A 15542-nucleotide genomic window follows, 5' to 3' on the forward strand; every position below is an offset into this window, starting at 1 on the left:
TATTTTATAATTATATAATTTTTAATTATAAAATATAAATATAATTTAAAATTAAATATATTATATAATATAATAGTAAAATTATATTATATAATATAATAATTTACACTTGTAATTAAACTTTATAAAGTATTTTAATATATTTATAACTAAAATTATTAAGATAAGTATAATAATAAAACACAGTTTTAGGTTATATATATAGTCCACAATTATATAATATATGTCTAATATAATAATCATAATGTATGTTATAATCATATTTACTTATAAATATATAATTATACTAAAAGTATATAATATATATATATTTTTGGAACTGCAAGTATATAATCTATCTTAAAATATCATAAAAAAGAACTGATTTTTGGTTTGATTTCAATATGATGTAAGTTTAATATAATTACTGTCTATTTTTCATTGTAAAGTTAAAATTAAAATAATAAAATAAATTTAGTTTATTAGGGTTATTTAGTTAGATTAAATTCTTAATAATCATGCACACCTTAATTTTCACCCTATCGTCGCCTCACTATGATTAAAAAAATAAATAAAAAAATCCACCAGATCGTGAACCCAGGCACAAAAATATAATTCTAATAGAAGTATAGATTAGTCAAAACTAAATAATAGTAATAATAATAATAGTCTTTAATTAAACCACTGATTATTAGTAATTTACTTAAATTTATTATTTGATATTATTATAGAATTTCATTTACATAATCAAATTATACCAATATATATATTTAATTAGAATTTATCTTTAATGAAAACATAAATTTTATAATAATTAAAAAAGTATGGCAGTTTATTTTCAAGTAATCCAAAGGTAGCTATTAGAAAATCTGATAATAAGGAAAAATTACATGTTAAATTTTCTATTTTTAATTTAAAATAATTAATTTCTTAATTTTTAATTCATTAACAGAATAATTCATCTATTTAAATTGAATAAATTTATATTAGTGGGAGATTAAACAATTTAAATAATTATTTTATAAACAAAATGAAATCTGAGAGACATAAAGTTAAAAAGTAAAGAAATTAACTTAAAATTTTTAATAATTAAAAATTTGATTCACTTTTAATATGAAGAATATATTATTAAGAAAATTAGAACTTAAAAAAATATTTCAAATTAAAAATATAAAATATCATTTTTTTTTTTTAATTTCGAGTGTCAAATCCTATGTTTCAAAACTTGGACCACGTCAACGGCCATCTATGGAAACTTACCAAGTAAAAAAAAAAAAGAGCGCTTACGTCATACTGCTGTATTACACGTGGCCATTTACGGCTAGTTGGTCGGCCAAGCGAAAATGAAATCTAGTCCCTCAAGATAATTCTCTTCGGTTTTCACTATTGTCTGCCACCGACAGTCCTGCACGTGCCAGTGGCACGTTTGAGAGCAATAAATGTGGCGACATCCAAGCCGTTGAGAAAGTCATCCCCCCAGTGGAAATAGTAGGATGAATTATATTCTGTGCATACGTAATTTGATTAAGACAATGCAACTTAATTGTGTAAAAACAAGCGAGAGAGAGAGAGAGAGGGGACGGCGGTGCTTGTATTCTACCTATTGCCTTATCTTTAGACATTATCTCCAAAATTCTCCAATTTGTCCATTGCATTTTCTACTAAAATTTATAAAATATTAATTAATTAAAATAAAAAGAAATTGATGATTAAATTAAAGCCTTGGGCTATAAAAAAAATAATAATAAATATGGATTGGGCAAATTGAAAAATTGTCACTGGTTTCATAGAATTTGTGCGGGACTGTCAAATGTGCTCAAAATTATCAACCACGTGATCACGTATTAGTAAGTACAGGCACACTTTTCTCTGCTTCTTTTCATTTAATTATAACTAACAAAAATTTTACGTCCAGCTCCTGGAATTCTAAAAAAACTATGTTTGGTTTACGGTAACCAAAGTTATAATTGAAGCATAGTTAATTATATAATGTGACTCTCACTTTGTTATATAAAACAAAAATTATTATGTGAATTTTTATTTATTAATTAAATATAAACATAAAATAATAATTATTATTATTAATAAAAGTAGACCCATGCAATGAATCAGACCAAATTAGTCTACGGTCATATAAATAGATGGGCATGCAAACCTTCCGTATCTAACCAATCAAATTAAGAATTGATGGCTGAGGTTATGTTAATGATACTTACAATTAGCTAATACGAAAAAAATTTGTTTACTGACTAGAAAATGGCCAATTTCAAATCTTGGTACAATCGAACTGAAAACGGTGGCGTACCATTTGGTGGGTTTTCTTGTACGTTTGATGCGGAGGGAAGCACATGGCAATGTCCATTGTTATATCTTGCAAGTCAAAAGTTGTGCCTAATTTGATTCAGGCTTACTACCACTTGCAAATTGACAAATTTGTGCTCCAATGTTGATGCTCCTCCTAATATTTTTACCCCACATGAAAAAGCTTCTCTTCGTCAAACACCCATTTGGTGATAGTTAAAATTTTTGGGATATTACAGTAGGATGAGGAATGCAATTAAAAAATAGTATCGCAGGGTGTTAGAAGGTCTCTGTATTAGGTAATTACTTCAGTTAATTACATTCGAAAATGAAATTCCAACTACTAACAAAATTTGAATATTAATTCAAAGAGTTGAGATGTGACCCATGAACTATGAAATATGTGATATATGTCCTAACCTTCTCATTTATTAATAAAAGTCTTAAACCAAAACTCACATTTCCGATTATTTTTATGCGTAAACAAACTCTAATGGACTCCGAATGCCATGATAGTGATGCAGAGACGACCACTGGGGCACTATTGTTAACAAGCGACACAATATGAGTCGCCAAAACCAAGCACTACTTTTGCATAATTGAAACCCATTTGTACAAAAATTTTAAGTGGAGAGAATTAACCGATGAAGTGAGTTCTAATCATTATCAATTGGGTTTGTTCAGAATGCGAAATTAAAAATAAATAAATGACAAAAATCATTTTGGTATCATGTAATGTTGGAAATGACACCATCATTAGAGCTGGGACAGCTGCCTATGCTCTCTACACTTTAGTCTAAACCAGTTGGCCTTGACAAGACTGGTCTACCATTTCCTCTCTTTTGATTAATATTATTTAGTTTGGTGAGCTTAATTATGAGTTAAATAGAAGCTAATGTTAATACCTACGGATTAAAAGTATGGCCATAAGTTTAAAAAAAAAAAAAAATCCATCCTTGTAGCCGACTGCTTGATGTTAATTTTAATTATAATTACAATCTTCAAACAATGATTAGTTAATGGCACAGAGCAATATGAACCCCCCAACCCACCACCCCAACCCAAAAAAAAAAAAAAAAAGCATAATACTATTAAGATTTATTGGAGAACAATGACCAGATTTTTCTTAACCATCCATTTAAACTTTTTCTTTAAATAATCTTTTATGATTTTGGGGACAGACAATTCCTTTGTATTTAATTAAAAAAAATATGTATTATGAGCATCAGAGCTGGTGAAGGCCACTAATTATGGCATTGCCATTGACGAACTGCTACAGTATTCAATAATGGAGAACCACCGTTTGAACAAAAACTGGGAGGAACATATGCAGGTTTTGTATATTCATTTAAAACGAAGCATGTCTCGAATGAAGACATTTTATAGTGCATAATTGGAGATGATTGAGCAAATAAAAACTATATATCTCAATGGATTATTGTCTTGCACTTTTGCTTCAACGCACAAGATTATCTACAAACGGAACTGTCTATGTTAATAAAGCTGACACCTCCTTATTGGAGCCCATTAAAGATCTTGAAGTTGTACCTGATGCTTTTTTCAGATGCAATAGCCATGACTAGACGGCCACAGGCCAGTTTTGGTCCGCGGAACCAAAGGCTCTGAACTGGACTACAAGATATCGGCTTCGATTTAGATTTCAGTTCAATCGAGTCCAAGGTTCAACATTTTCAAGCAAGGAGAAATCACCATTCCTCGAGACAATTTTGATTTGATTCAAATCCATAAATTATTGATTGATTCCGAATTTAAACCGAACAGTGGCCGGATTTACCCATGACTAGAGGAGAAAGAAACAAAGAAATCCAAGGAAACTGAATTCCAACTGGAGTTGCCGCCCGGCCCATTTGTCCATGTCTCCTGTTGCACATGCTGATGTGCACGAGTCACTGTCACAGAATTGACTCCAAACAAGGCTTAGCACTTCAAAGGCCACAAAACCTTATCAGGAAAAACACAAAGTGTGGCATGTGGTTGGACGCAGACGATTATCGACTTAGGGTATAGACCATATTCATCTGAGACACAGCACTAAATCTTGGAACAACAAAACCATGGCAGCCCTAAGTTACCATTTTCAATTCACGCTTCAAAAGAGTTCCAAAAATGTCAAAACTAAGCCTTTTATCTCTTGTTCAACTCAGCCTGCTCAGAACAATATTAAGGTAACAATTTATAACTCTTTGCTTACTTTATGTTTCACTACCACTTTAAAAAAGAAAACAACAGCAACCTCTCTCTACTCTAACTGGTTGGGAATAGGTAGTTATAATTGGAGCAGCAAAAGAAATAGGAATGGCTGCAGTTGTTGCAGTGACTAAAGCTAGAGGGATGGAGGTGGCGGGTGCAGTGGATACCCATTTTATAGGGGAAGATATTGGAAAGGTTATCTATTTCTCTCATTTTCACTCAGTGTTCATTTTTCTGCCTACTAATTCCATTTTCCACTTCACTATTTCTCTTAAGTAGCTTTGTGACATGGAAGAGCCACTGGAAATACCCATCATGAATGACCTCACTATGGTTTTAGGTTCCATATCTCAGGTAAATATTAATGAAACTACTCTCTTCCTATCAATATTCATCATGATGGAAAAAGTCATCAAATCTGCTGTTCTATGAAATTCTGCAGTCGAAAGAAACAGGGGTAGTCATTGATTTCACTGATCCTACTACAGTTTATGACAATGTGAAACAGGTTAATTGTATTTCCACCAACTCCATCAGCATCAAAAACATCTAGAAAGATGTTTGTGTTATCGTTATATTCGGTTAAAACCTACTAATGATAACTATGTTTCTCTTTCCTATTCTGATAGGCAACAGCATTTGGCATGAAAAGTGTTGTCTATGTGCCTCGAATTAAACTAGACACAATTGCCGCACTTTCTGCACTATGTGAGAAGGCCAGCATGGTGAGCACAGGGTGAGACATTGTTTCACTTACGCTTTTGTTTATTGTTTTTAGCTATGGTGAACACTTCCATTCTTCAAAAGACCCAACATTTTCTTCTCCAAAATTGTTGCACTTAAAATGGGCTATTCCAATGATAGGGTTGTCTGATTGCACCAACCCTATCCATAGGATCTATACTCCTCCAGCAAGCTGCCATTTCAGCTTCTTTCCACTACAACAACGTAGAAATTGTGGAATCAAAGGCACAAGCAGCAGTAAGTTAAATGAGCCATACATATAGATCTATACAAGTATATAATAAACAAAAGTTGCCCATTTATGAATCTCTTATTCTCTTCACATTTAACAATTCTTCCCATAGTCAAAAACAATGAAGCAAACCCTGTGGATGAAGCATTAGATGCGTTAAATTGTCTTTTACACGCAGGATCTTCCATCAGCGGATGCATCCCAAATTGCAAAGAACCTCTCCAATCTGGGTCAGCTCTACAACAGGGAAGATTTATCAACAGATGTTTTGGTAAGCAGGCACTGCTCTGAATCAAATAATCTCAGAGCCACATTGACACCAAAACTATATAGACTGCACATTTTTATTTTCCTGGCTCATAAGCATGTTGGAGTTGAAAGAAGGTGAAAACCAAATTTATTCAATTTCAAGTACATAAAAAGATAAACCAAGAACATATTGCTTCCCATTTGGGCCTTGTCTTAAATGCGTGAAAGACATGGAAAGACCAACTTACATTTAAGGGTTCAAAGAAATATTCATCAGAAGTAGAAAGGCTTCGAGTGTGTACTAAGATCACTCATTTTGTTTTCATGCCGTAAGGCCAGAGGCCAAGTTTTGGGAGAAGATGGTGTTAGGGTGCATAGCTTAGTCCTACCTGGACTACCCTCCAGCACAACAGTTTACTTCTCTGGCCCGGGAGAGGTATCGTTTCTCGTTTAGTTTTCTGAACATTAAAAATGATTAGGATGGATAATACCCTGCTAGCGCGATAATCCAACCATTTGATACTGTTGACCACAGGTTTACTCTATCAAACATGATATCACAGATGTGCAATGCCTCATGCCTGGTCTACTCTTGGCTATTAGAAAGGTCATTCGTCTTAAGGTAATCAATTGTGTTATCATCTACTTTTTTGCTTCAGCCTTCAGCCTACTTGAAGTAAAATCATTCCTTTTGTCTGTCACTGTGGCAGAATCTGGTGTTTGGCTTGGAAAAGTTTTTGTAAGAAGCCAAGTGTTCTTGAATCTCAGTGCGGAACCTAATCCACAGCATGGTCAGATTTAATGAAGAAAGCACATAATCATGCAGATAAATATTTGACCAAGGAAGTTTTAAGTGGCAAATCAGATTACAAAAAAGATGTTGCAAACCTTTTAAGTAGAGACACTCACATTTAATTATTTTTCCTTTACCTCAAAATGAAATTGAATGAACCTATGGGAGAATTCAAAGTTTTGGAGTTTGATTTTTTTGGATATAAACATAAGGAGGCCCTTCAAAACACGGTCAAGCCTCTACCTGTTCCACAATTTCTTTTGTGCACTTCGCTCATTTGCCAATCACATGGAACTGCAGATATACCCTGAAGAAGAAAGCTATATCCAACCTGCAGCAATCAAAATTTTATAGTTAAAATATTAACAGCTCAAAGTTCAGACGCAACTCCCTAATCTTATAATATATTTCAGTTTTCAGTTTTCATCATTAAAATGTTATCCCCATTCATAAACAATATCACAAGACTGAGTATTTGAGATGCTACCATTTATTTGCAATCTGCAGGCTACCTATCCGCCCCTTTTTGAACAATCATTTTATGGAGACATAAAAGTTCCAAAAACATTCCCCATGATATCCGATCAACGGAGCTGCAAAGATACTAAGAAGCAAACAAAACTACTTCTTTCTTCTCATGACATTACCCAAAAAAAACAACTTGGGCTTGGTTAGTACGTTTACATCCTTTTCAGGAAGTAGAATTTCAAGCATGATGACTTCAAAGAGAGACTTAATTCACTTGCCCTTCTGGTGAAGGAAATGCAAATAGTTGTTTTCAAGCTGACTTCAAGGTAAAATTTTAAAAAAATAATAAAATTTAAAAAAGAACAAATTTGCCACAGTGATTTGCCTTGAAATTTAATATTTTCAAGAGCAGCTAACAGTAAATCAAACTAGGAAAAGTAAAAGCCATTTTCAATGGGAACCTGCACAACCAAGCATTAACACTAGCATGCACGAATAGGGACATAATAAAAACAGACCTTTCTCTAGATACTGACGATTGAATTTATACAATATACATCAAATTTGAGTTGCAAATTTGTTACAATCCTAAACTTATGTTCTCACCTGCAAATTTGTTCGCCACTGCTCTTATCCAGGCTCTATCCTTATCATTATATGCATACCCAATACTTGAAGCCAGCAAGACAAAATCTTCAGTCTTTTCCATCTCATTGGTACTTCGGCCTATACCTTGAATCACTGGCTCTACCAGTAGTGAACGAGTCCCCTTGGTAAGCATCTCCCAGAGTCCAGATTCTGATGTATTATCATTTCCACAGTAAGAAAAACAATTGAAAGAACCATAGCTCATACGGATAATTTTTCTCTGTTACAGTTAAAACGTAAATCAAATTTGTACTTGCAGGTAAACATCATTCCTTGGTCATGTCAATTAAGTTGTGTATCGCAGAGGTGCTTTGCTGTTATAGGAACAAAGAGGGTGGCAGTAATAGAGTGGTTTGAATCCAGTCTCAGGCATTGCCCACAGGAGAAATGACCAGAACTATTTGGATTTGAAACGTCCCTATTAATGGGTTCTAGAGAAATATGACAGCAGCTAGCTCCAGTATTCTGACCAGTAAACCACAAGAATACAGAAGACATTACAGCCACAATGTGTAATGTCAAATAAATGTTAACTGGTTCATGAACAAAGTGAAGCAATGGAGCTCCAGGCAGTGTGAAATAAAAGGTGAATAGCTGCTTATCGGGGCATCGATATTATTACTAACATGAACTTTTGCATTTCCATGATTTCTCTTAGACAGAAATGAATTGTTCTTTTAGAAACTTTTGTTAGAATCTTACAATTCTCGATTCAATTCAATTCCCCATCTTAGTGATTCAAATCTCTGGGGTGAATCGCAAATGTACTTAAATCGTAACCGAATCTTACAATTCGATAGTGAATTGGGTGAATCGATACGAATCAACCAATTCGGAGGATTCTATTTCTAAAGGGTTGTTTGACCCTATACCTTCAAAAATTAAGATTTCACTTCATTTTCATTATGAAAAGTGCACGTAAAACCTTCCCCTAACTATTTTTCCTCCACCAATCATTCTTATCCCTCTCCATTTTCATTCTTTTTCTTTTTCTTTTTTTGGTTAATTTACTCCTCTAATTATAGTTGTCAAATTATGACATTTTATATTAATATATTATGACCTTTTAATTTAGCATGCTATTCTTTTTTATTATTTAATTCAACTCAACTCAACTCAACTAAGCATTTATCTAAAAATTTGAGGTCGGCTATATGGATTCTCTTTCTCTACTATAAACGATTTTGGGTTAAATCCTCGAAAATGTGTAATGCTTCTAGGTCATGTTGTACTACTCTAGTTCAAGTCAGTTTAGGTCTACTCCTTCTTTTCTTTCTACCCTCTAACCTAATGTGCTCTACTTGTCTAACTGAAGTCCCTGTATGTCTACGCTTCACATGATCAAACCACCTCAATCTCCCTTCTCTCAACTTATCCTTAATTGGTACCACTCCTACTTTTTCTCTAATACTCTCATTACGGACTTTATCTAGTCTAGTATGACCACTCATCTACCTTAACATTCTCATCTCCGCAACTCTTATCTTAGACACATACGACTCTTTCAGTGCCCAACACTTACTCCCATATAACATGGCCGGTTGTATGGCTGTACGGTAAAATTTTCCTTTCAACTTATTGGGAACCTTGCGATCACATAAAACTCTCGTGGCATATCTCCACTTCAACCATCTGACTTTAATCCTATGACTAACATCCTCCTCACATCCCCCATCTACTTGAAAGATTGAACCGAGATATTTAAAGTGATTACTTTGGGCAGTACCACTCAAACTAACTCCTTCCCTATCACCAGTTTAGTTTTTACTGAACTTGCAATGCATGTATTCTGTCTTCGTTCTACTTAACTTAAAACCCTTTGACTCTAGAGTACTTCTCCAAAGCTCTAGCTTTCCATTGACTCATTCTCACGTCTCATCTATTAGAACTATATCATCTGCAAACATAATGCACCAAGGGATATTCTCTTGTATATATTTTGTCAATTCACCTAAAACTAATGTAAAAAGATAAGAGCTTACAGCTGAACCTTAGCGTAATCCAATTGAGATAGGAAAATCTCTTGTGTCCCTTCCCACTGTGCGCACAATAGTAATTGCTCCTTCATACATATCTTTCAACATTTGTATGTACCTAATAGATACCCTCTTTTATTCTAACACTCTCCATAAGACATCTCTTGGAACACTATCATAAGCCTTCTCCAAATCGATAAAAACCATGTATAGATCTTTCTTCACATCTCTATATTTCTTCATCAAGCTTCTAATGAAAAAAATCGCTTCCATAGATGAACGACCGGGCATGAAGCCAAATTGATTGGGAGAGATAGAAGTATCATGATGTAGTCGATGTTCCACAACTCTCTCCCACAACTTCATAGTATGGCTTATGAGTTTAATTCCTCTATAGTTTGAGCAACTCTGTATATCTCCCTTATTTTTAAAAATAGGTACTAAAATATTCCTCCATTCATCAGGCATTTTCTTTGATTTTAGAATCTTATTAAACAATTTAGTTAACCATGTCACTCCCATATCTCCCAAACACTTCTACACTTCAATTGGTATTTCATAGGGTCCACAAGTTTTACCCACTTTCATTCTCTTAAGTGCTTCCTTTACTTCTAAAGATCTAATCCTTATAGTATAATTCACATTCTTTTCTATTGCTCTGTAGTCTATACTCACGCTATTACCATTTTGACTATTATTAAAGAAATTATCAAAATAATTTCTCCATCTTTTTTTAATGTCCTCATTTTTCACCAACACTTTTCCTTCTTTATCTTTAATGCACCTAACTTGATTGAGATCTTGACATTTCTTTTCTTTTCTCCTTGCTAATCTATAAATATCTTTTTCCCCTTCTTTAGTTTTAAGTTTCTCATATAACTTTTCAAAAGCTCGCGCTCTTGCTTGACTCAACTCAACTTAACTAAACTAAGCCTTTATCTCAAAAATTTGGGGTCGGCTATATGTATTCTCTTTCTCCATTCTAAAAATGTGTAATACTTCTAGGTCATATTGTACTACTTTCCTCCAAGTCAGTTTAGGTCTACCCATTCTTTTCTTTCTCTCCTCTAACCTAATGTGCTCTACTTGTCTAACTGGAGCCTTCGTATGTCTACGCTTCACATGACCAAACCACCTCAATTTCCCTTCTTTCAACTTATCTTCAATTGGCACCACTCCTACCTTTTCTCTAATACTTTCATTACGGATTTTATCTAATCTAGTATGACCACTCATCCACCTTAACATTCTCATCTCCGCAATTCTTATCTTTGACATATACGACTCCTTCAGTGCCCAACACTCACTATCATATAACATGGCCGGTCGTATGGCTGTACGGTAAAATTTTTCTTTCAACTTATTAGGAATCTTGCAATCACATAAAACTCCCATTGCACTTCTCCACTTCAACCATCCGGCTTTAATCCTATGACTAACATCCTCCTCACATCCCCTATCTACTTGAAGAATTGAGCCAAGATATTTAAAGTGATTACTTTGGGGCAGTACCACTCCATCCAAACTAACTCCTTCCCTATCACCAGTTCAGCCTTCACTGAACTTACAATGCATGTATTCTGTATTCATTTTACTTAACTTAAAACCATTTGACTCTAGAGTACTTCTCCAAAACTCTAGCTTTCTATTGACTCCTTCTCGTGTCTCATCTATTAGAACTATATCATCTGCAAACATCATGCACTAAGGGATACTCTCTTATATATATTTCGTCAATTCATCTAAAACTAATATAAAAAGATAAGGGCTTACAGTTGAACCTTGGTGTAATCCAATTGAGAGAGGAAAATCTCTTGTGTCCCCTCCCACTGTACGCACAATAGTAGTTGCTCCTTCATACATATCTTTTAACACTTGTATGTGCCTAATAGATACCCTCTTTTGTTCTAACACTCTCCATAAGACATCTCTTATAATACTATCATAAGCCTTCTCCAAATCGATAAAAACCATGTATAGATCTTTCTTTACATCTCTATATTTCTTCATCAAGCTTCTAATGAGAAAGATCGCTTCTATAGTTGAACGACCGGGCATGAAGCCAAATTGATTGGGAGAGATAGAAGTGTCATGACGTAGTCGGTGTTCCACAACTCTCTCCCACAACTTCATAGCATGGCTCATGAGTTTAATTCCCCTATAGTTTGAGCAACTCTGTATGTCTCCCTTATTTTAAAAAATAGGTACTAAAATACTCCCCCTCCATTCATCAGGCATTTTCTTTGAGTTTAGAATCTTATTAAACAATTTAGTTAACCATGCCACTCACATATCTCCCAAACACTTTCACACTTCAATTGGCATTCCATCGGGTCCACAGACTTTACCCACTTTCATTCTCTTAAGTGCTTCCTTTACTTCAAAAGATCTAATCCTTCTAGTATAATTCACATTTTTTTCTATTGCTCTGTTGTCTATATTCACGCTATTACCACTTTGACTATTGTTAAAGAGATCATCAAAATAATTTCTTCATCTTTCTTTAATGTCCTCATCTTTCACCAATACTTTTCCTTCTTTATCCTTAATGCACCTAAATTGATTGAGATCTTGACATTTCTTTTCTCTCCTCCTTGCTAATCTATAAATATCTTTCTGCCCTTCTTTAATTCCAAGTTTCTCATATAACTTTTCAAAGGCCTGCGCTCTTGCTTAACTAACTGTCTTTTTTGCCTATTTCTTTACTATCTTGTACTGTTCATATGCCTCATTATTATCACACTTAGGTAATTTCTTATACCATTCCCTCTTTCTCTTTACTGCCTTTTGTACTTCCTCATTCCACCACCATCTCTCTTTTGAGGGTGGTCAATGTCCTCTAGACTCTCCAAGTACTTTTCTAGCTACTTCTCTAATCTTTGAAGCCATCTGTATCCACATATCATTGGCCTCCACATCCAGCTTCCATACTTCGGATTCAAGAAGCTCATTTTTGAACTTCACTTGTTTTACTCCTTTGAACTCCCACCACTTTGTTCGAGCTACACTATTTTTTCTAATTTTACTTGAATTGTTCATGCGCTCTTGCTTGACTAACTGCCTTTTTTGCCTCTTTCTTTACTTAAACAATTCTTTTTTATTATTTAATTATTTGATTAAATTTAAATGAGATTTTAAGTTTTAACATATACACAATGATAATCATTGTTTATAATTCAAGAATTCATAACTTATAAGATAGACTATATAACACAATAAGAATATATTGTTCTATTATAAAGTGTACTTCTAATTAGCTAAATGATAATTTTGTATTTATCAAAATATGTTATTGTGATTTTTTTTACTTATTTTAAAACATATATTTTTTAATTAATTTTGAGAATTGTTATCAAATCTTGCGATTTGATTCTCCAATTTCAATTTACAAAATGAAGATTTTGATTCTCGATTTAAATCTCAATTTGACGCTTGATCTACTAATCTTCTTCATTTGAAGCTTACTTGGACATACAGAAAAATTCCAGTAAAGAGATATATACTTAAACTACCATGCCCATTCTTAACCAACACATCTAAAACAAGGAGACCCACTTTGATACGCTACAATATTCTCTTCCAAAAGAAGGGAATATTTATATTTTACCTGAAATCTGTGGAAAATAGAGAGTTTCCTTCAGGTCAAACAAGCCAATATTTTCAATCTGCCTCTTAAACCAATCGAGTAGTTGAGTTTTCGATAAATTATCTGGAGTGCTCCAGTATCCACGAACACATAGTTCCCCTTGAATTGATATCAACTGAGAAATTAAGACAATAGTCACCGGTTATTCAAAAATGAGAGTAGCACTGTATTTATTTCTGATTTAGACTTTGTTTGGTTCAATTCTATGGTAAAATTCATTTCATTTGCAAATGAATTCTATGGTAGAATTCATTTACAAATGAATTAACTATATTTGGTATATTTCATATTAAATATGAAATTCATTTCAAATAAAATAAATTTTGTGCTTAGAATAAATAAAATGATATATCATAAGGGGATAATTTTGTCACTTGAAATATATATGATTTTAAGTTTGAAATTCATTTGCAAATTCTATCAATTTTGATGAAATTTTGTTTAGTTATAATAAATTCCATAGAATTGATTATTAAGAATTGCAAATGAATTTTCATTTAAACCAAACACTAAAATTTTAGATTTACAAATAAATTCCACAAAATTTTATAAAATTCATTTATACTAAACACTACCTTAGTCAACACAAAACCACATTCAAATGCAAGGCTGGGTTTAATTCAATTTCATAATGATTACCAGAGGACATACCACAGCAATGGTATTTGTATTTCGCAATAAAACATAGGTTGCCCAAGCCAAGTCCTCCTTCTGAGTATTGGAAATATTCTCTGACATCACAAATATTTGCTCAGCGCCTTGAGGAAGAGCTGGCTGATCCACTAGAGTAGCACCCTGTGATATTTTACAAAACATTAGGCCAACAAAAATGTAGAGCAGCTACTAGTCATTGGTGCCGCAGAAAAAAAAAAAAAAAATCTCGACGGTGTAAAATTCTGTTTCTCGGTTGCTGGCATAACAAAGGATGCCTTACCAGAATGCCCAATAGGAACCACTGTAAATGCAACTTATACTTTAAAAAGACACATGTTTGGTCTTTCTTTATCTAAAATATATCAGCCTCTAATTGAATTTATAAAATAAAAAAACGAGTTATATCCAAAATCAAATAACAATAGGAACAATAAATCAAGCTCAAACTACATAAAGCAGAACAAAAAATCACCTTGAGAAATCTTCCAAAGAAAGGAAGTGCAATTGAGAATGCGGCTAACGAAAGACCCAAAGCCTCCGTTCTCTGCACCAGAATCCAAAAACCCAATAATAACTATTAAAGAATAAAGAAAGAAAAATAAAAACCACAAAACAAAACCAGCTAACCAGCTGTGGCGGGCTGGTGGCAGAATTGGAACCCAGAAAATGGTTCAATAGCAGAAGCGAGCCGAACCCGCAGCCTATCCATCGGGGCAAGTACGATTCGTCCAATCCAGGTATACCTAGAACCCTCAGTAGATAATAATTTAACTGAATTTACGAGTGAGCAAGCAGCTAATCAGTACAAAAGAGGGGATTTTTTTTTCTTTATTACCAAATGTGAAGCGAAGAACAGAAAGATTGAGTTCCTGCTGTTGATCTTGTGACGTTTGAGAATTGTCAATTCGAGCATATATGGTTACGGATTTTCTGCTAAATTTGGAGCGAAATTGGGGACGGATTTTCAACTGAATTAACGGGTGTGTTGAAAGGCCGCTCATTTCTTCTCTCTTGTTTGGGAGCGGATAAAATTTGAGGAGAGATAAAGGCTGTGCCGAGTTTTGGGCTGAGAAATTTAGAGACGTTGCCAATCAGCCCAAGCGCAGGCTAAAATGACCCGCTTATAATACATTCCCGTCCATTAGGAATTCACAGCCAAAGTTTCACATCTTTCTTTTTTTTTTAATTTTTACTCGTGCAAGAAAGAAAAAAAATGAAGGAAATGGAATGTTTAGGTTGATTTGTAAGGGGAAAGTATCCAAGAAAATCATATATTGGTGGATTGAAAAATTAAAATTTTAAGATCCCACTTCTTAAGCGTTTAGAGTAGAAGTATAACAAAGCTATTTGTCTTATAAAAATTGTCCCTTTCATGCATTTTATCAAACAATTTTCCTGGCTCCTAAGGTAACCCTTATTTTAGCATACTCAAAAATCAAAACATTCCATGAATACAAGTCCCTTTCTGTCATTCCAACGAACATCTTATATATGAGCATTCTATAATAAACAATCACATTTTCCATACATTTCTAGAAGCTAATTAGATCTAACCATACTTGGTACAAATCCGAATAGTTTAATGTGCTCATAGACCTTTTTCCTCACTTCAATAGCGTGGTTTTGGATGAAATAACGTAT

General features: G+C 33.6%; 2 protein-coding genes across 7 annotated transcripts; one reads left to right on the plus strand and one right to left on the minus strand.

The window, feature by feature from the left end:
- The first annotated feature begins 4231 nt into the window (after positions 1 to 4231).
- On the plus strand, positions 4232 to 6693 carry LOC110672793 (dihydrodipicolinate reductase-like protein CRR1, chloroplastic). Of its 3 annotated transcripts, none has more exons than XM_058132710.1 (10): positions 4235 to 4466; positions 4564 to 4686; positions 4771 to 4845; positions 4934 to 4999; positions 5121 to 5216; positions 5356 to 5472; positions 5646 to 5738; positions 6051 to 6152; positions 6252 to 6337; positions 6423 to 6693. In XM_058132710.1, the coding sequence occupies exons 1-10, from the start codon at positions 4356 to 4358 to the stop codon at positions 6457 to 6459; spliced, it is 906 nt and encodes a 301-aa protein (XP_057988693.1). In that variant the 5' UTR covers positions 4235 to 4355; the 3' UTR covers positions 6460 to 6693. The 3 variants fall into 3 exon arrangements, with proteins under 3 accessions (XP_057988692.1, XP_057988693.1, XP_021691370.2); XM_021835678.2 differs by having other exon boundaries at positions 4241 to 4466; positions 6252 to 6338; positions 6427 to 6693; XM_058132709.1 differs by lacking the exon at positions 5356 to 5472 and having other exon boundaries at positions 4232 to 4466; positions 6252 to 6693.
- On the minus strand, positions 5842 to 14995 carry LOC110672794 (protein COFACTOR ASSEMBLY OF COMPLEX C SUBUNIT B CCB2, chloroplastic). Of its 4 annotated transcripts, none has more exons than XR_002498366.2 (8): positions 14737 to 14995; positions 14529 to 14644; positions 14374 to 14445; positions 13887 to 14042; positions 13209 to 13362; positions 7584 to 7775; positions 6753 to 6840; positions 5842 to 6492 (listed from the first exon to the last, which is right to left on the minus strand). XR_002498366.2 is itself a non-coding variant. In XM_021835679.2 (7 exons), the coding sequence occupies exons 1-7, from the start codon at positions 14900 to 14902 to the stop codon at positions 6830 to 6832; spliced, it is 867 nt and encodes a 288-aa protein (XP_021691371.2). In that variant the 5' UTR covers positions 14903 to 14995; the 3' UTR covers positions 5842 to 6829. The 4 variants fall into 4 exon arrangements, 2 of the variants coding, with proteins under 2 accessions (XP_021691371.2, XP_021691372.2); XR_002498365.2 differs by having other exon boundaries at positions 6626 to 6840; XM_021835679.2 differs by having other exon boundaries at positions 5842 to 6840.
- Between the last annotated feature and the right edge of the window lie 547 nt (positions 14996 to 15542).

This window comes from Hevea brasiliensis, chromosome 13, assembly GCF_030052815.1.
Source record: "Hevea brasiliensis isolate MT/VB/25A 57/8 chromosome 13, ASM3005281v1, whole genome shotgun sequence".
Classification (NCBI taxonomy): domain Eukaryota; kingdom Viridiplantae; phylum Streptophyta; class Magnoliopsida; order Malpighiales; family Euphorbiaceae; genus Hevea; species Hevea brasiliensis.